The 25,771-nt window shown below is 37.8% G+C and overlaps 2 protein-coding genes across 4 annotated transcripts in view; one reads left to right on the forward strand and one right to left on the reverse strand.

The window, feature by feature from the left end:
* The first annotated feature begins 207 nt into the window (after positions 1–207).
* Positions 208–14,134, forward strand: ERMN (ermin). Of its 3 annotated transcripts, XM_024736010.1 has the most exons (6): positions 211–277; positions 2,629–2,744; positions 5,878–5,924; positions 7,137–7,459; positions 8,112–8,204; positions 11,073–14,134. In XM_024736010.1, exons 3-6 carry the CDS (start codon positions 5,899–5,901, stop codon positions 11,591–11,593), a joined length of 963 nt encoding a protein of 320 aa, XP_024591778.1. In that variant the 5' UTR covers positions 211–277; positions 2,629–2,744; positions 5,878–5,898; the 3' UTR covers positions 11,594–14,134. The 3 variants fall into 3 exon arrangements, with proteins under 3 accessions (XP_024591776.1, XP_024591778.1, XP_024591777.1); XM_024736008.1 differs by lacking the exon at positions 2,629–2,744 and having other exon boundaries at positions 208–277; XM_024736009.1 differs by lacking the exon at positions 211–277 and having other exon boundaries at positions 2,177–2,744.
* Positions 14,135–20,194: 6,060 nt separating this feature from the next.
* GALNT5 (polypeptide N-acetylgalactosaminyltransferase 5) overlaps positions 20,195–25,771 on the reverse strand; it is a 36,307-nt gene continuing 30,730 nt past the window's right edge. Inside the window, exons 9-10 of the mRNA XM_024735985.1 lie at positions 23,865–24,026; positions 20,195–20,335 (exon numbers count right to left, since the gene is read on the reverse strand). Of these exons, the coding sequence (XP_024591753.1) occupies positions 20,195–20,335; positions 23,865–24,026 (303 nt within the window). The remainder of the gene's footprint in view (positions 20,336–23,864; positions 24,027–25,771) is intronic.

Consider the following 25,771-nt stretch of genomic DNA (forward strand, 5'->3'; position numbering starts at 1 on the left):
CAATTTGGGGTGATCAACCTGGAAAGTAGCTGTATTGTGTTACAAGGAACTGGTACTGAATATGGCAAGCAGTGGTATTAGTGTTACTAATAATAGTAACATAACTAAGTAACGATAAAACAATAAAAAAAAAGAAACAAGTATGAATGAATATCTATTATGCCACACGGTGCTAAACAGTTTCCCAGGATTAACACATTTAGTTTTTACAATTCTAGGAGGAATATTATATTAGAATCTATCTTTTACTGATGGGAGACCTGAATCTCTTCAAAAGGTAGGCATCTGCTAATGTCTGGTTTTTGTTTGTTTGTTTGTCCTATAGTCCCTCTCATTGTCTTTGCCCATTTTTCTGCTCAGGAGTGGACACCTGTCCCAGGCCTGGCAACTGGAGGATTCTATCCCCCAAGTCACAACAACTGGCTCAGGAGTTAACTCATGCCCCAAAGTGGCCCAATGAAGGCCATCCCAGGGACTTGGGCTGGAATTAATGGGAAAGAAATGCTCCTGTTTCATATTAATAATTATCTTGATAATGTAAACTTAGGGTTGCCGGAGAAGTATTTGCTATGACCTTGGGAGAATTTACCTGAGAAACAAGCCAGTATAGAGCAAAGTAGAACAATAAGAGAGAGAGAGAGAGAGAAAGAGAGAGAAACGAAACTTTCCGGAAGCCAGAATAATTCTCCTTTCTGTGGAATTTGTTTTGAATTGACTCTCTTTCATTTTCAACCAGTGAAACATTATATATCAAAGAAATGGACACCAAGAGTGAAAGGTAGATTATAGACCTTAAAATGTGGGATTGGATAACTAGGAGTGATGAGAAGAAATGAGAATTCTCTCATTCCTGATTGTGAAACTGACCATCATTGCTCTAAACTGTCCCCTCAAATCTTGATTAGGACCGTGTCCTACTAAAGATTGAATTTTAGAAGACTTGATAGAAAAATATCAGGATGCTTGAGAGCTTATAATTTTCTTATAGTTTTTAGCAAACTGCTACAGATTCAGTCAAACCTGTACTGATGGACAGATGAGTGAGAAGAAAATACAACCTTATTATGAGAGTATGAGAGATCTTCTTGGCCAGTAGGAAGTAATCCAAGACGATTAAGAATCAAAAATATATATCCCACAAATAGTTGGAAAAGCTGAATTTTCTGCCCCTAGGCGGTCAATGAAAATGAAAGCAGAGAAACAAGAAACTCAGTGTATTAGTTTCTTATTACTGCTGTAACAAATAGTCACACATTTAATAGCTTAAAACAGCACAAATTTATTCTCTTTCCGTTCTGGATGTTGGAAGTCTAAAATCAAGGTGCTGGCAGGGCTGTACTCCATTCAGAGGCTTTGTATTCCATTTCCTTGCCCTTTTCAGCTTTTAGAGATTATTCATGTTTCTTACCTCACGATCCCTTCCTTGTATGACTCCAACCTCTTGCTTTCCTGTGACATCTCCTGTGACATCGCATTTCACCTTCTTACCTCGTTTTTTTTCAGGGCCCTTGTGATTATTACATTGGATTCAATCTGATAATCCAGGATAATCTCCTTATCTCAAAATCCTTAATTTAATCATGTCTGCAAAGTCCCATTTACCCTGTAAGGTAACGATTCACAGGGTATGGGAATTAGGGGCTTGGACACCTTTGCGGGGTGGTCATCTTCCGGCCTATCACACTCAGCTGGAAATCTTATGGGACCTAGAAAAAAGTTTCACCCAAATACCTCCTAATCGTCACCTTCCTTGGAATGGAGAGAGAAAGGTTCCCTGTGACACTGTTTAAATCCTCGGATCCAAACAAGTGCAAAGCCAATTCTGGACTTTCTAGTGAAATGATCTGTTAAATCCAGAGTTTAAGAATTTTTGAATTGAGTTTCTGTAATCTGCAACCCAAACATGCCTGATTTGTACACTGGCTCAGGGTCACAAAACAGCAGAGCAAGGGCTTCCCTGGTAGCGCAGTGGTTGAGAGTCCGCCTGCCGATGCCGGGGACACGGGTTCGTGCCCCGGTCCGGGAAGATCCCACATGCCGCGGAGCGGCTGGGCCCGTGAGCCATGGCCACTGAGCCTGCGCGTCTGGAGCCTGTGCTCCTTAACGGGAGAGGCCACAACAGTGAGAGGACCGCGTACCGAAAAAAAAAACAAAAAAAAACCAAACAGCAGAGCAAGATTTCATGCCAGGTCATCTGATGACCGAGTCCAATCTCTTGATCATTATAGGGGTCGCTGATGATAATGCTCATTTGCCCTTTATTTGAGGCGGGGGGCTCTTAATTCTTGGTTTGTGCTCTCACTCCCACCTGACTGCCTTGGCCACAGGGATTTACATTGTGGCTTCTTTTTCAGGGCTACACTCCCTTCTAATCCTCACCAAATTCCTAGCCTGTTTCTTCCAGTACTTTTAAAAATATGGTAAACAGTGACTCACTGAGAAGCTAGGCCCCAGATTCTAGGGCTGCAAAGACATGCATCTTTCCTGGGGTATAAGAAAGACTTTGTCTTTAGAGAGATAACTAACAATCCCCTTCCAACCGATCCCATCTCCAAGACTGGAAAGCATGCTTTTAGTAAAAAACAGTTGAAGTTTTAAATTTTGTTACATTAAATTCTTAAACCTCAGGTGTTACCCACAGACTTCACTACTGGCTGCCTGGAAGACACCATCCTTTGCTTCAAGACCTTATATTGCCCAAACGACAGCTATTGCTTCAAGCTAGGCTTAAATATAAACACAAGGTACGAAGATGGCATAAGACAATCAACTTAATCTAATTTATGCAAGGTGGTAGGCAACTATTGTTTTTTGAAGTGAGATATATGATTACTGATTGATTTTATGATGTTATAATGTTTTGTATTTCTGTAACAGTTCACTTTAGCTGGGCTGTCCTGTCAATTTGGAATGTTAGTCCCTTAAGTGAACCAAATCAGGTTATCCTGGCTCCTTAGCTGGACCTAATATAGCCTTAAGATTCATCATTTGGCATTTGACAAGTGAAATGTGGGTATTTGCATAATGTAATTTTGATACTTTTTAAGTTCCCATGTGAAGATTCTTTCATTATCATATTTTGTTATGGATTTCAGAATGGTTATATTTATATGATATCCTTTACCATTTAGAATAATAACTAGGGAAAAAACATAAATACTCCAGTAAATTCTCTTTTAAGAAAAGTCATATTTCATGCAGTGAAGATTATGCAATGGTTTTTGTTTTTGTTTTTGTTTTTTTCTGTGGTATGTGGGCCTCTCACTATTGTGGCCTCTCCCATTGCGGAGCACAGGCTCCAGATGCGCAGGCTCAGTGGTCATGGCTCACGGGCGCAGCTGCTCTGCGGCATGTGGGATCTTCCCGGACCGGGGCACGAACCCGTGTCCCCTGCATCGGCAGGCGGACTGTCAACCACTGCGCCACCAGGGAAGCCCATATGCAATGGTATTTTGAATTGAGGATGCTTAATGCAAATTCAAACACACTTTACAAATCGTAGGTTGTTACAGTCAATGGGTGACAACATACCTTTTAATAGATAAAATACCCTGTGTTTTATTTGGTTGTTAGACTCATTTTGGAGCTAAATGGTTTTTGTGTTGCCGTCTACTTGTAGGAAAACTTATACACATTACAAAACATTTTACCTGGCTTTTTATAGAAGTGAACACACTGGTTAGCCAAGGCTGATAGAAGTCTGGATCATTTTTCTATATTTCTAAATCTGAAATAATTCTAATGCCCCCCAAAAATGTCAAAGCAAGGCATTAGAAAAAAGAGAATCCTCCCCCCACCCCCAAATTTTAATCCCTATAAAAACTAAGCTATAGGTACAAGTTGCAAGTTGCTATATGGTCATAGCAATCTAAGAGTAAGAGAGAGAAAAAAAACTTTGCTGTGTCCCTGAAGTACTTGGCAGTCTCGAGGGAACTGACAGATGTTGGAGACAGGACTTCAAAGATAATGTGAGCACTTCTACATTTTTATGTTTATTGCTGGGCATTCGGTTGAATTAGTACTATTTACTGCCCTTCTGGATCTCACAATCTACTATGTCCCCATACTTTCCTAGCTTTGGTGTTAGTCCCTGCATCCTCCCATCTGATTCCCTCTATATTTTCTTCTTGCCCTAGATCCTGGGCTGTTCTAACTGTAAGTTAGTGGGGGTGGATCGACCTGGCCCTGAAGCTCCAGGTTCTGATTTTTGAATTAAGAGAATAGCTCTGTTATTTCTGACGGGAAGGAAACTCCCTGACCCTCCCAACCCTGTCCTCAGCAGCTGGGGTGTCTGTCTTGGGAAGGCCTTGATGACACCTCAGGCCTTCTGTTGCCCTTTCCTGGCTAGAGCTACTTCTGCTGCCAAGGCGGTTAATTCATCAGGCTGGAGCCCAGTGGGTTCTCTGGCCCAAGGAAACACTAACACCCCGAACAGATGGCTCTTGGCTTCATCTAAGCTGCAAACTCTCAACAGTAGGTTTACCAGCTGTGTGACCTTCAGCAAGTTTCTTAATCTCTCTGTGTTTAATTTTTCTATTCTGAAAAATGAGGCGAATAATAGCACCTTCCTTACACTGCTGTTTTGAAGATCAAATGTGTTACTATTTGTGAAGCATTTGAACAGTGCCTAACATATAAATCCTATATGAAAGTTTGTTAAAAAAGAAATAAAAACAAACAAAAGAAGAGCATTAGGATATGCCACTCCAAAATATGTCTCTTTGGCATAAGGATTATTTTGAGCTAATTATTTTTGAGAAACTGCAGACACTGGAGAAGCTCAGGAAATAGAAAGTTATCTTTTGTAAGGGAAATTGGTACTTATAAAGGAGATCTCCCTTTGTAAGGGTGTCTCCCTCTCTGTACCAGGAAGAGAAGGATAACTCTAAAACATAACAGAATCTTGTCAATGGAGAAGGCAGCCACTTAAATCTGCATAACATACCGTACCCTTGTTTACTGTGCTTTTCCTGGAAACCTCTAACTGGCCTCCTCTGTTCCACCCCCAGCACTCACCTTTCTCTTTTGTCTTTAGCTGGAGATGATATTTACGGGAGTGGCTTAGGCCATCTTAGGGAGTTACTAGGTTTCCCTGGGTCTCTCCCATGTATACATAAGGCATATTTGTTAAATTAATTAGACAAGGAGGCCATTGGACTAATGTGGCTCTAGTGCCCGGTGGCCTACATAAGCAAACCAAAATAAAAGCCTATGTATTCCTCACGCTTCCGAGATCAAAATGCTAAGGACAACCAGTCACAAACAGCCAACTAGGTTTTAAGCTGTAGTCAATCAATAATTTCCTTACTTTGCTTCTGCCTTTTCTCTATAAAAGTCTCCCCATTTCCTGTCCCATATAGTGCTCCTAGCCACTTCCGGTTTAACATTACCCAGTAAGAATCGATTTTTGCTCAAAAAAAACTCTTAAAATTTTTAATAAACCTCAATTTACCTTTTAACAACATATTAATAAATGTCTGTTCCCATTTCTCTTGTTAATCTATCTTTTATTACAGGGATCTCAGACAAGAACTCAGAAGAAGGTAGAGGGAAAGTTTATTTTCCTCCTGTGCAGAAACAAACAAACAAATAATCAGTGTGTTGGGTAGAGAAGAGTTAGTGATGACAAGGGAGAGAATTCTAAGATCATAGAGATGAATTCTAAGATCATAGAGGGGATGGGACCAGAGTGCCTTGTATTTGTCGTCCCTGATATAGACCCAAATGCATTCAGCCCTAGACACAGGTTTAAAGATGATAAATGTGCAATTACTCTCAAACCTCTATTCTTCTTCCCTTTAGAAAAGATCTTAGATGTATTCTCTAGGGAGTAACATTTATTCATTTATTCAACAATAATTTCTTTTCTCTATTCAGTACCTACTTATTTCAAGGCAGATGCTACATGCTGGGGACACATGCAAGTAAGTTAACCATGCTCTCTGCCCAGATAAGGCTTAGATTCTAGCTGGTGAGAGACATTATGCAGATAACTGTGCAATTACTTATTTAATCACAACTGTGAAGAGCACTCTGAAGGAGAAAGATAATGTGTAACAGGAATCCCATCCTAATCCTGTGGGTCAGGGAAAGGGTCTTTAAAGAAATGGTATTTCAGAGGAGCTGGTTAGGCCAGGGGTTTGGCCTTGAGGAAGAGAAGGGCGTTCCAAGCTGAGGGAGCAACATGGGCAAAGGCTCTGGAATCATTTTGCACTAGATGAGATTCAACAAAGAAAAGAATTAATGTCTTACTTTAAGAAGGAAGGAATGGTAGGTGGCAGATGTTTTATATAATCATCTGTTTCCCCCAAAGGCAGACAGTGTGGGTGCCTTATAATTTTACCAGCACCATGAAACAACAGTAGGGAATATTGAAAATAATTCTGAGTGAGGGAAGGGAAGATTTCATGGAGGCAATTATACTAGGGTTTTACAGGATGGGTTGAGCTACAATAGACATGAATAAACTAGAGGATAAGAAGCTATAGACCAAATAAGTCACTGAAATGTAAAATGTTTGGTATTAGCAAGACGGCAGAGTTTATGCTTGTATTTTCTTAGATCTACTTCTCTGGGCTTCCAAAATCATATCGTGGAATCCGCTGCCAGAGCCACTTGTTTACAGGTTTTTGATAAGCTGTTTTTATTCTTTAATAAATAAGAAAAGAGGCCATTGTCCTTTACAAAATAGCCGAGGTTGTACTTGAACAAAATCTGTTTGGAAATGTTAAGCTGGTTACACAGAACTAATATGCCTCAAGGTGGTCATTCTCTCTGGATTAAAGCTGTGGAACAATTGTGGCTCCTGTTACAAGGAAAATGACAAAGGGCCATTATGAAAAGGGACAAAAATCTCTGTTCCCAGAGGGGGACTGACAAGCTGAAAGTCCCCCTGTACATGCCAACACAAAAGGCTGATTGCCTCGGATTGTTTGTTTATGTAAATCAAAAGGCTGCTATTAATTCTGCAAGTGGGACTGCTGAGCAACAAAGAAGGTGGTGATTGGCCAGATTCTCGCTCATGGGTTGGTGGCAAATCTGACAAATTCTATTACTTTTGTGCTATGCTCTATCTGCACACCTTCAGGAAAAGAAGCTTGTTATTATGCACTAAAGGAAATCATTTGTGTCCTTAGAGTAAGAGCTGGATTTGAAGGCAAGAGAACTTCTCAAGGATCTTCCCCAAAGCTCTCTCCAAGTCGGACTCAACTGTACATCATGACAGACGTTCCAGTGACATTCAGTCAGGTTGAGTGTAATGGGGTTACACCCCCTGAAAACGGTCAACAAAAAATCACTAAAATCATGGAAAAAGCCAGTGATATGGATGGCACCCCACCATACTGCAGGGTAGAATCTAGTCTTGGAGATGAAACCAAGAAAGGAAGTCAGGAGAAAAGTGAAAAATTACAAGAGAACATACTGCTCCACTCGTCCATGGAGGAGAAGATTCTAAAAGGTAAAGCATTTTGCTTTTCTATAATTTGCTTGATTTGATTTGCAAACTCACTCAGGAATCTTTGGGTGAACTGTTATGACAGGAATAAGCTGCACATCCTCCCACCCTTGCCCCTGCCCAAATGCAGTCCCTTATCCTATGGGGGCTGCAGAGCATAAGGACTAAACCTCTGCCCTGGGTCAAATCCAGGCTCATTTATTTGATAGCCCTGTGACCCTAGACAGCTTTCTTGGCTTCCCGAAGCCTTGGTTTTCTCATTAGAAGAAGGCAGAATAATAGTTCTGATATTTGTACTGTTGTTGTGAAAATTACTGTCGGTTAAATGTTAACTACTGTTATTTATTATTATATGGACAGCACCATTATTATTCAGTCAGAAGGAATTCATAAATTCAACTTTGCTTTCTAAATCTACCTGAAAGTGTCTGAATTCGTGGTACTATAAACTTATATAGACATTAAAGGAGAGGTTATCGTTATGCTTATACATAAAAGGAATCGGTGAAGAAATGAGTTTGAAGAATGAAATAGTTATTTTTAGTGACCACAAAAATCAAAGACCTCTACCTTTTTAAAGTCTTAATTGGTAATTTATTTATCTTAGACTACTTAAATGTTAAAATATTAATCTTGTGGGGGTTTTTCTTCCCAGAAAAACCAGAAGAGAATCTCTATATTGCTCATAAGGCTATCACAGATCTTTCTCTCCAAGAAACAAGTGTTGATGAAATGACATTCAGAGAAGGTAAGAGGAACTTCCATTTTGTACACAGAAATTGTCTGATGGAATGTGGAAGACAGTTTTTGCATGGGATGTTACGTGAGTGTGGTATTGAAAAAGCAATCCAGGTAATGCTTTCAAAAACTCAAAGCTGCTATAGGCAGATAAGGGAGTCTGGATTTATCTGTGGGTTCCACCTGAGAAAGCATTACACACTCTACAAGACTGAGACTGCATGGATCGGTAAAACTGATTGGCACGCTTTGACCTGATGATATGATATCTGCGTCTTAATAAGTTAGTCTACTAAATAAACCTTTCCTTTTGATTAAATGTCTTCAGATCTATGTCAGGCGCCTTGCAAGATGTAAATATTTCAAAAATGGGTTTATCTTAAAAGTTTACCATTGGCATACTGTTTAAAATAATCTTATAAATTTATTTGATCTATAGGAAAATTCTAGGCCTCTGCTGCAAGCACAAAATGGTTACCTAATTCTTGTCAAAGAAATCTTCCAGGTGATGAAGTTAATTTTACTTGTGTTCTTTCAGGAAAATGGGAGAATAAAAAGAACATTGATTTTTAAATGACTGTATTATTTTTCAAATAAACTCAAGAGTCTAAGAGACACAAAATCTTTTAGATTTCTAAGGAGACACCTACATTCAAACAATTTCAAAATAAAGTGGAAGATAAAAATCTACCAATTAATCATTCATATCCTCTCTTGCAGCCATACCCATCTTATCTCAAAATTGAAGTCAGCTTGGTAGACCTAAGTGATTTAGCTTAGTTAGGACCTTAACAAGTAAAACATTGAAGAGATTATCGGTTGAAATATTAGAACATCACACAAAATAGTAGATGCCTAGGAGGATAAGGTTGTTGGCAGTTTCCTGGGTTTGTCCCCTTTGCCTGGACACCTCTCAGACTGTCTGCTGACTACATACGGTGGTCCACTGTGTAGTCACTCAAAGAAGAATGTAGTAAGCAACAGTCACTGTCAAGCTCTTACATTATCACAGATAATTTATAAGACCTAAACCCCATGAAATGGACTAAATAACCTCTCACCCTAACCCTTCTACTGCCAATGAACAAGCGGATTCTGAGAGGCAGGGATCTCAACCTTTCAACCAGAGCCCCTTTCAAATTTCTGATCAGAAAGTCACTGGAGACAATAGTTTTCTACGATCTTTCATTTCCTTCAAATAGAGAATAAAAGCAGTCTGGATTTTTAAAGTGGATGGTCTCAGGGTGAGTTTATCCCTGCATGAATCCTTTTGTGTTCGGTGGAACATGTTCCTCCTGTAGGGTTTGAAGAACACATTTTGGTGTTTTTCATTTTCACAATGGCAAACAGCTATAAAGTCCCCAAAGAGAATACTCCTGAGTTGAAAAAAATAGGAAGATGTTAAAAATACTTAGAAAGAATTATAATTTAAAGTCAAGAAGTAATTTCATGAATGACAACTCCATGCCCAAGTCACGAATATGAGTAAAAAGATCAGTTTCTTTGGTTCTTATGGAAAAGAAGAAAACAAAACAAAGCTTAAAATTATAGCAAACATTCGAATACATATTTAGTTATGATGTAAAAAACACTGACTAGATGTCAGTGGCCTGATAGGAGCTGTGCGCAGCTAACGAGGAGAGATGAACCACCTCCACTTCTATCTCTTTGTGTAAGTTTACAATCTGATTCCTATAGTTGGGAAAAAAAACCAAAAGAGAATGAAAAATCTCTGATGGAAATGGACTTGTCAACATCTTTCAGTGAAAATAGGAAATTGTGGAAGAGAAGGGCAAAGAGGAACAGTGCCTCTCGCTTTATATAAAGACTGTTATGGTGTTGAAAGGGAATAGTGAACACAACCCCGAGTCATGTGCGCTGCAGCCTGAAGCTTCCCACAGAAGTCCTTCAGGGCTGAAAGCTCTGAGAACAACCTCTACTCTCCTATTATTAATTCATTTTTTTCATGCTCAATAAATATTATTGAGGATATGCTGATAGGATGTGTTTGAAAAGTGAAATTTGCAATGAATTAAATGAGCCTCTTAAAAGTCACTGCATGGTATCAAACAACTTAAGTTAATTAGTTATCGGTTAAGGACATGTCGAAAATAATAGGCTAACCTAACACTCTGTAGATATGACCTTAACATGATTTTTAAATCTTGACTCACTAGAAATCAGTGGCAGATCTTAGGCTATAGAGTGTGTCCTTTCGTGGACTTGATGTGTCCAGTAGCCCAGCACATGACTCTTGGCCATCTGTACTCCTCCTCCATAGCTGGTACTTTAGGACATGTGAACTCTGAGAAGCATGGTGGTAAACACTGAATTTGCTACTCTGAGTGTGACCAGTCACTGGCAGTCATTATTTCATTATTTTTACTGTTGGAAGAAAGCCTTTTTTCTAACTTTCCTTGAGGAGTGTGTGTGTGTGTGTGTGTGTGTGTGTGTGTGTGTGTGTGTGTGTAGGAGCTAGGTCCAAATATTTTTTAATATATTCACATATCCACTCGTGACAGGCTAGACAGGATTTTTAAAAGTGTGTCTCAGGGAATACCAGTATCACTAGATACAGTAGTCCACAACAAAAATGTTCCATAGTCAAGTGAGGTTGGGTTGCTGGATGCTAATATCCATTAGTATTTTAAAGGCTTGGATAAATTCTGAAGAGGCTTACTTCATTGTGCTTAATGCAGTGTCTTCCAAGCTAATTTGATGGTGTAGCCTGTTTTATTGTGTAAAACATATTAATAACCCACAAAACAATATCCCATAAAATGTTTGGTGGAAAACGATTGTCCAGAAATATAATCTGGAGAATCTGTGGTATTTTGAAATCTCTACACATATCAATTGCCAATTGATTTTGCTACAGGACATCAGTGGGAGAAGATTCCTTTGAGCAGCAGTTACCAAGAACCAAGTAGACGAAAGGAAAGGATTGCTGAACAACCTTTAGGAGAGAGAGAAGATGAGGATCTGAAGAACAAAACTCAACACCAGGCAATGGAAATTGAATGGCTGGGATTTCGGAAACCAAGCCAAGCTGATGTGTTGCATTCTAAGCATGATGAGGAGCAAGCAGTTTGGGATGAAGAAATTAATAATGATGATGATGATTGCAAAGACGATGAAGATGAAGTTCGAGTGATAGAACTTAAGAAAAAAAATGAAGAGGGTTCTCAGTTAAAAGAGGAAGGCGATGCAAGTGAGGACTCCCCACTGAGCAGCCCCAGTTCCCAACCTGTCACACCTGATGAGCAGCCAACCTTCGGGAAGAAGGGTGATATTTCCAGAAATGCTTATTCAAGATACAATACGATATCCTATCGGAAAATCAGAAAGGGGAACACCAAGCAAAGAATCGATGAATTCGAGTCTATGATGCATTTATAAACTAACTGGAACTGAGAAGTTCTCATGCCCACTAAAGCAAAAGCTAATTCTCTTTTCCTGAGATGCATCTTTGTATGCCTTGAGTCATCCCCTATAAAGAAGTGGAAGCTTAATCTCTGTTTCACCGCAGAATAATGTGGAAATAACCCTAGGCAAATCTCAGTCTGGTAACCTCAAATCAAAAAGCTTTAGATTCATTCTTGGATATTTGCTTTTTAAATCCTCACTAATATAGCCTGTGTGCTAAGCACTAAACAGTTTGACTTTAAAAGTAGCAATGCCGGGAAATGTAGTCATCAAATGAAAGAGGACTACTTGAAATGAAATGTATTTCTTTTGGTGTCTTTCTTCCTGTACACTGAGGGTGATAGAAAGTCTGGTATCAAATCTCTCTTTCTTTAAAACGTGGTTTTATAGACTCTGGCAATAAACTTTCCAAAATACTTTGCCTTTCCTATTATCTTCAGATTTTAAGTTGTTTTTCTTGGCATGTACAGAGTGAAATTCTGTATAGGCTGCCTTCCTAGGTGTTACCATTCACTGAATTTTCTCACTAGAGGGGCTGAGCAATTGTCAGTCAGGAAAATTCTGTTTACTAAATGTTGGCTTTATGTTCTCAAGATGAATTAAATCCATTGTGAGATTGCCACAGGGAGGGGCTGGAAGATTGGTGGGCAATTGACTAAAGAGTTATATCAGATAGATTATTTCTGAGACTGAAAATAAAATCTTGTCTAGCACAGTTAATGTCATTAAACATGAAAATGACAGCTTTAGCACAATTTTAAGAAAATACCCCTCTCTATTACTACACTTTCTCCTATTAAGAGTATCTCAGAATAATTTTCTTTCCTTAGAAACCTGAGACAACTCTAGTCATAACTGTACTAGTTACTATGAAAATGGAAATAATTATCTTAGAATATTTTCAAAGTAGAGTGTGAGCATGTATTTTTAGTGAGAAAGCTCTGATGGTTGTTGGGAATATATAATTTACTGGACCTCAGCCCAAATCAAGATGCTTAAAACTGTGCTTGTGAAGCTTCACTCAAACCAATGTGTCAAATAATGTATTGAATATTTATGAAAAGGGAGAGTCTATATTTATATTCTTAGATAGTTCCATAATTTTTCATTTCATGCTTCTATATATATTATCCTGAGCTTTCTGTCACCACAGATAAAGACATTTCTTCTGGCCCTAGAAATAAAAAGACAATTCCTTATTGTCTGAATGTAATACAGTCTTCATTGTACTATTCAACCCTTTGTTTATTTATTTTTCATTTTGTGAAAAACCCTGGGTTAGCCCTTCTCAGAGTTTTGCTTGTTTATGTGTAACAAATCCCACACATTCTAAAGGCACTTTCTTTAATTCTTTATTATCATGTAATATGTTTCCATGGTATCATATACTATTAGTGTTTATGAGACTCAATTTTGAATTTTTTCCTTTTATTCTTTCAAACAGATACTTCACAACCTGACCATATATAAGTCTGTCACGCTTAATCTATAGAATCTATACATTTCATTCTCGACAATGCAAGTTTTCAGAATAAAGACAGGGAAATCAGTTTTTTATTGACAAATTTCGGTAGAAGATTGATGCACTAGGACAATTACCTGTTTACTTAGAGCCTCTAAATCTTTTCACTTGGATAAGCTATTTTCTTTTTGGATTACTGGTGAACCCCTACTATTTTCTACTTAACTTCAAAGCACAGTATTGTGTTATCCATCATGGAACAGGACCATATTCTTAACCTACCATCAACAGAGCCTGTATTTTGAATTATTCCAGCAGAGGCAGCCAATTCCTGTGGAACTTGAGTGAGGTGGGAGGTCTGTGGTCATTTGATGTGGCCAAGCAACTAGCTCTAATTGGGCTCCAAAATACAGTACGCCTGGCCCTTTTAGTTTTGTGCTCTTACCATATGATTAACCAGCTATGAAAGATTTTATCAACAAGACTATTTCAGGGTGTGTTCAATGAGTAAATGCTTAATGCTCATGAATGAGGCAATGTAGTTGCAGAAGAGCACTGAAACTATTATTTGGCATTAGTGCCCATCGCCCTATTCCGCCATCTTACACTAAGGCCACAGAGCTTAGTGACTGTAAGTACATAACGGTGATGGGTGGCTGTTTGATTCTTGTAGCCTAAGAAAGACAAGGGTCTGGTTCAGATCTCATGGGGGGATACTTAACATATTTGAAAAGCATATGGGACACATTAAGAACACAGATTGGTAGCTACACATGAAGGTTTACTGCTTTTGTGCTTCAAGGTTCAGGAATGGAAGAAGGACTCTGGTACCTGGTAGGAGGGAGAATTGACTTATTGTGAGAATGCTGGTATTTCTTACATGACTTTTTATTTTCCTTAGATGCTGGGTGAACAGGAAGTAATAACAGCTCTATTTCTCTGTCAATATAAAACTTAACCCTTCATATAATGCTACCTTTGAAGACACAGAATATATCAGACTCTATCTATCTACCTATTAACAGTTTAAATAAAGAACTGTGTTTGACTTGCTCTCAATAAAAGTTTGTGTCCTTGTTTTTGGTGCCTAGATTTTATTTTTTTTAATCTGCCTTTTAAAATTTAAAAGAACCCTTGCATATTAGCAGCTATTGAGACCATCAATAAATACCATTTCAGAAATCAAGAGAACACCTCATTTTAATTCATTTGCATTATTTATTTCAAAAAGGTCTTAAAATGCTTGTATATGAAATTGTAAAAAGAATTTCTGATGGATAGATATGTAATGTTCATGAGACATTTCTATTATTTTTACAGGAACTGAACTATTGTTTTAGATACATCTTAATTCCAACAACTTGAAAAAAATATATATCTTTGTAGTCATTAAGGTAATACATTGCTGTGAACTATGCTGACACTTTTATAGTAATTGTTTCTACATATTTACATGGTGGAGTACTTTTGGCACACTTTCAAATGGAGAACAGACATTTGAGTTTTTCAAAATGATAGGAAAAACATTTAAAATAAGTACTAATAGAGAATTATGGAAAAAGATGAAACACCAGCGTATCATGAAGAAATATGTCTGGCCATATGAGAAAGGCATTATTTCTTTTAAAGCCTAAACTTTCATTTCTCTATAAAAGCAAGAGGGCTATAAAAAGTAATGTCAAAAGTTACAGCAAACATTTGTCCATATTAAAATATCAGACAGTAACATAATAAATATGAATACCAAAATGTGTACACAGCTCATGAAGAACACAAGGTAAGTAGAACATACAATTGATATAAACACAATGACACGGGTAGTAATGAGCAGTGGAAATCACCCAGATACGTGGCAAACTACAAAATCAAAGCATTTTGTAATTAACCGCCTGCTTGGATGAGTTTTGGTTATCAATTTGGAAAGTAATTGAATTTTTACTTAGAAACTTAAAATTACATATTTGATTTATTCTTTATAGTAAACTTGGTTGGTCAGAGGCAGAAAAACTGGGTACCTAAAAATGTTCTAATTTATTCCAAATTCCTTTCTACTCCATAGTTTCAATCTAGTTTTTCCACTAACAAATATTTTTAGGTAATCAATAACAAATTCACAAATTTAACCTTTGCCTTCCCTTGTTTTTATGCCCAGCTCTTATAGCTAATATGTATAAAACTAGCAACATTTGGGCAGTTGTTTGAAGGAGAAGAATTAACGCATATGCATAAACCTAAACTGAATAACAAGCATCCTGATAATTTAGAGTTTGGTTACTCCTTTCAGGTCTGGAAAAAAAGTACCCAGAGTGAAAGCCTGTGTGAGATACTTTTGTCCAGAAGGCCAGATGCAGATGAAGCTATGCACTTAAGAGAGACTTAAAAAAAATCCCAAAACAGTTCTTAATTTTTCTTTGTTAGTTAAAACTCTTGGTTTTACTTTCTCTCAGTTCAAAGCATAAAATATAGAAACATACCCATAGCCATATATATATGTTTTAGTTTCAACAGCTAATATAAAGACTTTGTATAGATATTTATAACCAATATCCTTGAACTGGGAAAACCTATCAGTCAATAACAAAATAGAAAATCTCAGTTTTCAAAGAAAGTATTTGTTACTTATTTGATGGCAACTGTCGTCATTAGAAACTCAGCATATTAGAAGTTGCTCTGTTTGCTGAAAAAGGAGATTTTTGTGTTTTTGCAAAGCAAAGATTCACATAAACTTGAAAAGAGACCCTAACTGTAGTGATAACTATTAGTTGACCCATTAGGTTGAAAACAGAGGCATTAAATCTTAGTGCGGTGGTATTTTTTTCCTTTCTTTCAGGCACGGACATCACCAACACCTGAAATTCCACCCATTAAACCTCATCAGGAGTAGATAATACTTTACATGGCTTATTCAAACCTGACCATGGAATGGCTATTTGCCAAAAATAAACATTTTTGTACATTAACTGTGGTTAGTGTTCCTTTTCTCATTTCAAGGCATCTTGGCTTGTAGCAATTGTTGAGTAAACTTATGCAAAGGTTGTTGTAAAAGCATTATGGTGACAATCTACACATTGGAATGAAAGCTACACGACTTGGTTTTTGTTTTAAATTAAAGGACTCCAGTTTTTCACTTTCCACCTCTGTTCAAATTGAGCAATTTGTCAGCTTTGATTAATGGTTGGGGGAACAAAGAGTTGGTAATATCATTCACAGAGAAGCAATCTCTCTATGTCCACTTCTCCCTCTCATATTTGTTCTAGGAAATGGAAAGGAATATGTCCTGCATGAAGTCAAGGAGATAGACCACTGCGAAGTGTATGAGGATAACTATCCTTAAGCCTACACTTCAGTTGTTTAACAGAGAGGGGCGCAGCCTCTATTTCCTGTCTGTACAACATGCAAGAGAGAGACCAAAGAGGTGTGACTCTATACCAAGGGATTTTAACTGAGCCCACCTGAGTTGTCTGTCCTACTTACAGAAGAAATAGAAAGAGGAGAAGAAGGAGGGGGAGGAGAAGAAGAAGAGAAGGAAGAGGAGAAGAATCAAAGAATCACAGCAGCATGGTTTAGCGAAAGAGGCTCACCTTTTTTTTTTTTGAGCCCAATAGAATGGAATCTGGGTTTTAACTCTTACTAGTGGGACGACTTTAGACAATCCCTCTCAGCTATCCTCGTCTGCATAATGAGGAGAATGAAACTCCCCTCACTGAGTTGTGCACAATAGTGAGATGGGGCACAAACAGTGCCTAGCACATAGTAGGTACTCAAAGGTACTTAGTCCCACTTCTTTTCTCTTTACTCCTTGTAATTTCCTTGTTTTTATCCAAGCTCTTGGGGCTTTCTTTTGAGACAGAATTTCTTTTCTGCGTTTGAATGTGAAAGTTAAAGATGGTACAACAAATCAAGATGGTACTATCTGGTGCACCTCAACTCCATTCTCTTGCATGAGAGACCCTCGAAAATCATTCTAAGCCATTCATGAAATGAAGGTTGACTGGAAAAATTGAATTCCTATACACCATAACTAGTATCTTTGCTCCTCTACAGTTCCTAAGGCAATTCTAGAGGCAAGGTGTTAATATATAAGAAAGTATTTCCAAATTAGAGTTCAAAGCTAATGATACATTGTGATCATAGCACATGGTGGTTTTTGCCCTTGTGAATGACAGTTGATTAAATGTTGGCAAGAAGAATTGAGCAAATTTGAGGCTGGTGATAAAAAACAGTTGTATCAACAACAGCTGTGTAATCCTTCAAGCGAGTAGGGTAGAATCTCTAGGTAACTGTTGAAAACAAGAAAAGAACTGTGCAAGCTGGAAGGCTCAGAAGAACTCAGACGGTTTGGTAAATTAGTTTTTGATCAAATAAGTCCTGTAAAATATTATCAACTATGTTTGTGTTCAAGGTAACAAGATGCAGAGACATTTTTTAAAGAAAAGGCAATAACTTAAGCTAATCCAGGGAAAACTCTGAAGTCCCCAAGAACAGAGCCCCCTATTGAGGAACTTGGGCTAATTAAGACCCTAATGTGTCCCAGCCAAGGGTTTATCTTTAGAAGTACCAGAAAACCTAGAGGCATTTATACTTTTATAAAGGTCTTCTGAAAACAAACATTAGAGGGCAATGTTTAAAAGAATGTTGTTAGTAGATTACACAACTCGTCAATACTCTTACAGTTAGGTCCATAAGATTCCTAACTACTGCTTAGTTCCTTGCTTCTAAGAGTAATTGAGCAAAAACATGGTAAAAGCTGTTTTAAAAATTCTACCCAGGGCTTCCCTGGTGGCGCAGTGGTTGAGAGTCCGCCTGCCGACGCAGGGGACGCGGGTTCGTGCCCCGGTCCGGGAAGATCCCACATGCCGCGGAGCGGCTGGGCCCGTGAGCCATGGCCGCTGAGCCTACGCGTCCGGAGCCTGTGCCCTGCAGCGGGAGAGGCCACAGCAGTGAGAGGCCTGAGTACCGCGAAAAAAAAAAAAATTCTACCCCCGAACAAATATGTGATGTATGAAAACAGTTCTTTGTTATATTGACAATATGGATCCAAATATAGCTTCACATATTAAGTATGTCAAGGTAAAGCCAGGAAGAGCATACACTGAACAGACCACAGAAGGTTTTTTTGAGCAAAAACATTCAAATTTCTTCAGCTGGTATACCCAAAGGTAAGTGTATCGAAAACATAATTCATCTTTTTGTGAACAGAGTTGACATTTTTGGTGGAAACTCTTTTTGAATAAAAAGAGATTCTTTAGACTGGCAGAAAACCTTTCAACATTTTTCATTTACACAAAGCATTGCATGAGGCATCCAGCATATTTAGTTTGGTCAGCAACTCAATTAGTCCTTTGGCAACTGACTTGTGTTTTATCCCTCACATGGCTCTGTTTTGAAAATAATTATCTCATTTTCTACTCATTTTCTTATCTCATCTTCAATGTCAATTATTTACATAAAACATCTTAAATATGTTGCAAATATGTAAAACTATTTCCCCTTCCAGCTCTTAGTTATTGTTTTGCTTTTCTGTAATTAATTGGGAGTTAAAATTTAAACGGGAAATCAGAACTAAAGATGCCCAGTTTTACCATCAGCTCAACAGCACAGGTTTGTTTCTTTATTTTAATATTAACAAGAATATAGCATGATTGACCTCCAGAGACCCAACCCTAACAAAAAAATGTATGTATATCTTTCTTAAGAATGTTGTGGAGGAGATTTGGTTAGGCTAGTGGCCCTGTCTCTGGAGATCCAAATTCTAATCCTGATTCTCTCACTAACTGGCCTGGGATTTCTGGACAGCCCACCTTCCTTACCAAAATGAATGCAAAGGATATTAGGATTTCTAAGATATCTTCCGGTATGCCTAAGTATTGTCATACCTAAGATTATGTGCTCAATTTGGATCAAAGAAATATTGGAATTTTCCCCAAATTTATCAGTGTTATCTTGAAGCCCACATCTAGGACTTTATTCTTTTCTGCCCCCCAACCCCACCACCCCATAGAGATGCCAGATCCCCTTCCGTTTTTGGACAAGTCTCAGACAATTTTTTCTTAACTGTCTTCCTAACTGTTTTAACTCATTCTCTTCCCCTTTCTTTATGTTTTCCTCACTTTATTTCTACCTTGAAATCTTTTAGAGCCCATTTTTAGCATTCTTCATCCCTGTGAATGCTGCTGAATCTAAAGTAGTATTTTCACATAAAAGAACTTTAATATTTTTCCGTGCTCTATTTCTGCTTTACTCATTTCAACTCCTCTTATTTGGTCCCACATTAGAGTAGGTTCAATGATTAAATGTATTTTTGGTTACTGTGGTGTGCTGTGACCCAGCCTCTATTTCTCTGCATTTTTTTCTTTCTTTTTTAATATCCACATGAGTCTAGAAGTTACTAGTATGGCCATTTTTTAAAGTGCAATTTAAAAGCACAGAATGAATGGAAACAAGATCCATGTCTAGAATTGAATAAGCATGTGACTTCCTCACTTAAAGTTTTTCCACTGACTCAGACTGGGAAAAACATAATACAGTCATCTAGATCAAAACCCTGCCATCAAGGAGTATTGTATCAATACTATTTCAAACTGTTAGGTAAACATGCATGTAGTTGGGAGGGATTTCACCAAGGTGAAAGCTGTGTGTTTCTGAGGTCTTTTAGCCTAGGAACTCAAGTAATTTTCTTTCTTTCTTTTATTTTTTTTTGATGAAAAAATAGCAAATAAAGGATCAGCTTCTCACTGATTATAACTACTTGTGGACCAAAAGAGCTGGTTATGATCAAACTCAGCCTTCATGAGTACCATTGTGCTTCTCCAAGTACTTCCATCTTCTTTTCCAGTTACCTGTTAGATGGCATGTGGAAACTTGAAGGCTTTGTTCCAGCACAGGGTGGAAAGTAGGCAATTCAAAAGCCCATCTAGTGCTGAAGAAGGACTCCAATCTAATGTTGGACTGTTTCCCTGAGTTAACTTTTGGTATCTCAAATATTGTGATTTTTAAAAAATCTTCCATTCAAATGTTATTAATTTTGAACTAGCATGGAGAAATAGTCACCAAGTTCATTGTCATAGTCACAGTGTCTAATAGATTTACTAGATAAAGACGTCAGTTCCTCCTCAGTCTTCATAATATGTTTCAAATTTCCACTTTTGATATGGCTTCACTGGGTCACAAGCAGCAACTTTCAGGGTCTTCTGAGAGGAATTTCCTTCTAAGCATAACAACTGGTGATAGTTTCCAAAAACAATGTGATTCACCTGGAGAGAAACATGATCTGAGAATGAGCCACAGACTGAATTTGACAATCGTGTTGTAAGAAAATGAAAACCAATAAAAAATTAGGTAATTACATTTTTGATTTTTCAGGAATTCTCCTGAACAAAATTAATAACATAAACACAGGTTTTAGGCAGTATTAAGTTTGTCTTTATCTCAAACTAAGTTCTCACATTCTCCAAGCTACAAGACTTTCAATTCTTCATGAAGCAAAAGATGAATTTTCTGATGATATGGCTGATAACTATATTATTTAAAGGAAATAATTCCAGATGGCATTTACTATATTTGATCGCTGGCTGCCTCACTGCTGGTAGTAAGAAAAAATACACACCATTATAAAAAGTGTGTTAGTTAATTTCTTAAGTCTGTGACTTCGAATGCAAATTTGGAATAAGAAGTGCTAGAAATGATGTATTTTATTTACGAGTTTCCTATCATGATCTCTGAGAGTACATAATGCCTGATGTCCAGAAAGTCCAGACGTGATTAGAGAAAGTCATAGGTATTTCAGAGGTTCTATTATTGCTTAATATTTATTGAATGCCCTAGAAATGGTCGATAACCTACTTAGAACTTGCTCATGGGTTTATAATTTTTTCACTTACCAATCCTCTCAATTACCCATGACTGTGACAAAGGTCATTCTAATTTTATATATATATATATATTTAATTATATATATAATATATATATATGTTGTTTTGAAATGCTTTAAAAATTTATCAAACAGGGGTGACTTCATAATAATTTATTTTAGAGATGGTCTTACAAAAACAATGTCATCCTTATAGGATTTTGGGAATATGATGCTTGAGTATGCTCAAGATTTTGTAAAAGAGATAAAATTGAGAAGATCATTCTGGATTTTCTACAATGTTCTGCTCGTGTGTTATAAAGAGGTAACTAAATAACTTGTCCCCAACAAAAAACACAATGTGGAAACCGGTATTGGAGGGGCATTCTATATCCAAATCCTAGATGCCACCTGTGAGACTTTTCCTTTTTGGTGTCCACAGTTCACAGCATTTGAGGAGGGCTGACCTAGAGGACACCTTTTAAATGTAGATTCAGAAATGTATAATTTTAATAGCTCACTAGTATCCGGGGTCAAACTCACTATCACCCTTCCGCCTTCCATGAAGCTCTCAATGCCTAATGCTTTCTAAAAGAAGAGACATGTTCCTGTTATTCATAGTCTTATTCTCCATTTCTTTTGTTTTTTAAGACTTATACATCTTGGGGGACCTAGGAGGTTTAGTATGAAAACTACCAAAATACTGAAAAGAGAAGAAAGATAATTGTCAAGATATTCATCTCCATGACATCTAGCATCATGAAAAGGGGAACCCAAGGCAGAAGGCAGCTATGTAACATGTTACAAAGTCATAGGCACAAACGAGGTAGGGGAACAGCTTTCTAATTTTTGCCAGCTTAATTAAATTACCTTATTTACAAATTGGCTTACCATTAAGGAGACCAGTGTTGGGCCTATATAAAAATCAGCGAATAAAGGCCTAAGTTCTAAGTGGGCCCAATCCAGTTTATAAGTAAGCCCTATGTAATTTAAGGACTGTCAGCTCCTAAATATTTTCTCACCAGCCTAATATCTTTTCTGATAACAGATTCACTTCTGAAGATGAGAAATGTATTCTTTTTCTCATCCGCAATCTCAATCTTTCCCCCTCTCTCCCTCCCTCCCTCCCTCCCTCCCTCCTTATCTATCTATCTAATCTATCTATCTATCTATCCATCTACCTATCTCTCTCTCTCTCCCTCTCTCTCTATCGCTCCTCTTTGCCACAGGGTTAAGAAAGCAGAAGGTAAGATGTCATTTATTCAATATGTGTTTACAGATTTTCTTAACACTATGCAACGTGAAATTAGCAGCTCACACACTGGTAATTCCTAATTTTTCTGAATAACTCGATAATAACCATCATCACTAAAAAGAAAAAAATATTGTCCAGAAGGAACTGAAATATAACAGGGATGATCTATAGAAAGAAAGATTGGAGGAGGTGTTGCTTAGGTCCTAATTTTGATCCTGAGCAGGAAGAAAAATGTCATGAAGAGAACAGTCACTGGCTGTGACATCAAAAAGAATGGAGGCGCTCCAAAGAAAAAAGTGTGCTTACTTCGGGGTTCATCCCTGAGCAAAATGATGGTCTCGCATACTCAATGCATTCAGTGGATTTGGTGGCTACCTGCTAGTGAGATAGCAGAAAATTTGAGAAGGCAGGCTTGAAATTATTCCTGCTACTCCAAGATCCTACACCAAAGCTTATGACTTTGTGTCCTATTAAAATATAATTGGGGAAAACAGAAGACTTTGAGAGTGAATAGGATAGAGCACAGATGTTCTGGTAAATATTCACAACTGGACCTCTGGTAAAACACCCCCGATTTGTAGTGTGAAATAAAATTCATATTTATGGCAAGACAAGAAAAATTTAAACATAAAAATTCTTCTCTGCCCTTTGGTCTCCCCTCTCCCCCATCTATGCATTGTGTCTCCGCATTATGCATTGACCGAACCTCCCCCATCAGCAGGAATACCTGCTCAACCATAAACAACACATTCTAGCATCAACAACTCCTTAAAAGAGAACAGTCCTTCCTGATCTTGTGAAGGGTCACATGACCCACCACGATGGCACTTAAATCTGGATTGTGTAAATTGTCAATAATTCGTTATTTAATGTGCAGCCCTGTGTCTCAAAAAATTTATATAAACTGTGTCTTGACTTCTAACAGGCAGAACAGTTCTCAGAGCTTTCTGAGATGCTCTTTCCGGGTTATAATCCTCAAATTTGGCTCAAATCAAATTTTCCAATTCTTTCTTAGATCGACTGGTTAATTTTTTGTCCACAGTAGCATGGGTATAAATACTTGCATCACGGCTGGTTTCAAGTTACCAATGTGACATTGCTGAATGTGAAGTTGTCAAGAGCTGTGCACAGCCAGCTCCCCCAGGCTGGTTGGAGCTGGCTCCAGCACCCGCTCAGAGCCTAGGCCTCTGGGAACCAGAGGGCATGAGAAAGTCTCTCTACGTGGAAAGGAGGCAGGATGCGGAACCAGGTTCACACTAAGTGCAGGGCTTGTGGGAAGCACACTGTGTCTCACTTTTCCCATATACTGTCCCTGTAAACTTTCCTGGTAACCAGTGAGAACCAATTCTAGTCTATACACCTTTCTTCTGGCATTATTAGTTGACTGAAGCAAATGACTTTTAGAAACAAAGATGACAATAGCAATTTAAGCAAAAGAACCTGGTGACTGTTCTATTTAAAATAACTGATTTGAAAAATATTTTGTGAAAAGAATAAAAAAAGACTCGACAATTTATCGAAAATATCTGTTTATCTCTCTGTATGAACTTTCACACTGTCTCTATTGTCCCAAACACATTTAAGGCTTCTGATTGAGAAAGCTGACAATGAGGGTTTTATGTCCCATTTAATTGAAAGCTGGATTTGTGGTAAGCAACAGGTGCAAATATTCTCTTACCAGCTCTGGATGAAAGACGGATGTTGATTTATGCAGCCATTTTAGCCCTTTGTTTCTGTTATCACAAGGGTGCAGCCTCAGGGCTCCGTTATCAGGGAAGGGAGCTAAGCACCATTCTCCTTGTTTAATAAGTCTTAACCAGGTGTAATTAAATTGTTGAAGCTGTAGGTGAAATGAATAAGAAGGTGACTTCCAATGGCACACACAAGTAGCAGCTTTGTCAAACGTTTTTGTTAGCAATGCTTAAGAATATAGGCACTCTAGTCAGATGTTCTGTGTTCCAATCCTGGTGTTGCCACTTTCAATTCTGATCATGTGGGCATATTATTTACCCTGTCTAATCTCATTTTTATCAGTTTTAAGTTGGATAGCTATAGTGTCTATCTCAAAACCTTGGGGTAATGACTCTCAAGTGTTGAGCACACAGTAAGGCCTCAATAAGTGTTAGTTGCAATAATAAAGAGTATTTAGTACAATTAGTATGTATCTGCGAATGGATGTCATTTTAGGTGTTCTGAATGCCAGACTACCTTGGTGCTTGAAGTATTGGAACAGTCAAACCACCACATAATTTAGGCCCCTGGCCATTGGGGCTACAGGGAGATCCAAGTCACAGTCCTAAATTACTTTGATGGGAATTATTACGTTTCTTTTTTTTAAGACTAGACATTTGGACTCCTAGAGGCTTTGTTCTATTATAGGAAAGGTTGAAAATCTTTCTTTGCCGGTAGCATAAGGAATCACCAGTTTGCTACTGTGTCAGCATCCCCCAGTTCACAGGAACGGCTCTTGGAGATGTCCAGTTTTGGGGAGTCGCCAACTGTATGTCTAAAATAAATACTGTTTTAGGTAATGGAACGATGTTTTTAATTTTTATAAATATTTCTCTCCAGTTTTCTTACAACCTAGTACTGTCTGCCTGGTCATTAAATGTCTAGGTGTGTGGGAAATTTGTTGTTTTGCACCAATGTAAACATATTTTAAGAAAAGAGACTGCTGCTAAAATCTACCTAAATACTTTTATCTAATGAATCATTTGTAATGTAACTGAGATTTAACTTAGATTATCAAGTATGTTATTGTGTTAGAACTCTCCATTCAAAGGGTAGTACCTGGACCAAAACTAGCATCTCCTGGGAGCTACTTAGAAACGCTGAATCTCACTCCCCACTATGGACCTATTGAATCAGAATCTGCATCGTAACAAACTCCCCAGGTGATCCGAGTACACATTAAATTTGAGAAGCACGAACATGTCATAATACAAGGATTTATGTGGCTACTAGGGGAAGCTAACTCTTACCTTGAAAAGGGACATTTAACTGGTAGAAAAGTTAATAACTAAGGAGACATTTTAAGTAAGGTGACGGATAGGGCTTGATGGTTCAATCCTAGGGTTTTATTCCTTTTGAGCTTTTTTGGATGAATGCTATAGTCACTGGCTTAATATTAAGCCTCATTAATTCTGCTAAAAATAAGTTAACTTCCTCCATGTTCCTTTACTTTTTATTACTCAAACCAACCAAAAGAAGCAGAAGCTAAAAATGAGTAACAAGACAAAAAGGAAGATGGGCGTTTGTGAAAAGCAGGGGCTCCATGATTCATACTTTTTGTCTCCTAGCATCCCTTCGAGACTTAGTGGTTATTGAGAACTTGGGTTTTCAGATAAAATACTGGTTAATCAGACACAGAAAGTCACTATAATGATGAGTCTTGAAGGATTGCATTAGTTAATATTTTACTTTCATATAATTTGGACTGCTTATGGTTTTGTTTTACAATTTACTACTTTATTTCCTCTTTGAGTTGTTAATACATGAAAATTACTTCTTTCAATTGATTTTTGACACTTTTCTCTTTCCTCTGTCTCCTCTTTCCTAATTAAGAATGAATTCCATTAGCTTCAA

The sequence above is a fragment of the Neophocaena asiaeorientalis genome, unplaced genomic scaffold (assembly GCF_003031525.2).
Source record: "Neophocaena asiaeorientalis asiaeorientalis breed wild unplaced genomic scaffold, Neophocaena_asiaeorientalis_V1.1 scaffold72, whole genome shotgun sequence".
NCBI lineage: Eukaryota > Metazoa > Chordata > Mammalia > Artiodactyla > Phocoenidae > Neophocaena > Neophocaena asiaeorientalis.

What these genes read in the sequence shown, in the direction of transcription:
- ERMN (XM_024736008.1), top strand. Translation starts at nt 5,899, where the DNA reads ATGCTACATGCTGGGGACACATGCAA. An exon ending in GGAGGAGAAGATTCTAAAAG is followed by an intron (nt 7,460 to 8,111) that starts GTAAAGCATTTT and finishes TTTTCTTCCCAG; the next exon opens with AAAAACCAGAAGAGAATCTC. An exon ending in TGAAATGACATTCAGAGAAG is followed by an intron (nt 8,205 to 11,072) that starts GTAAGAGGAACT and finishes ATTTTGCTACAG; the next exon opens with GACATCAGTGGGAGAAGATT.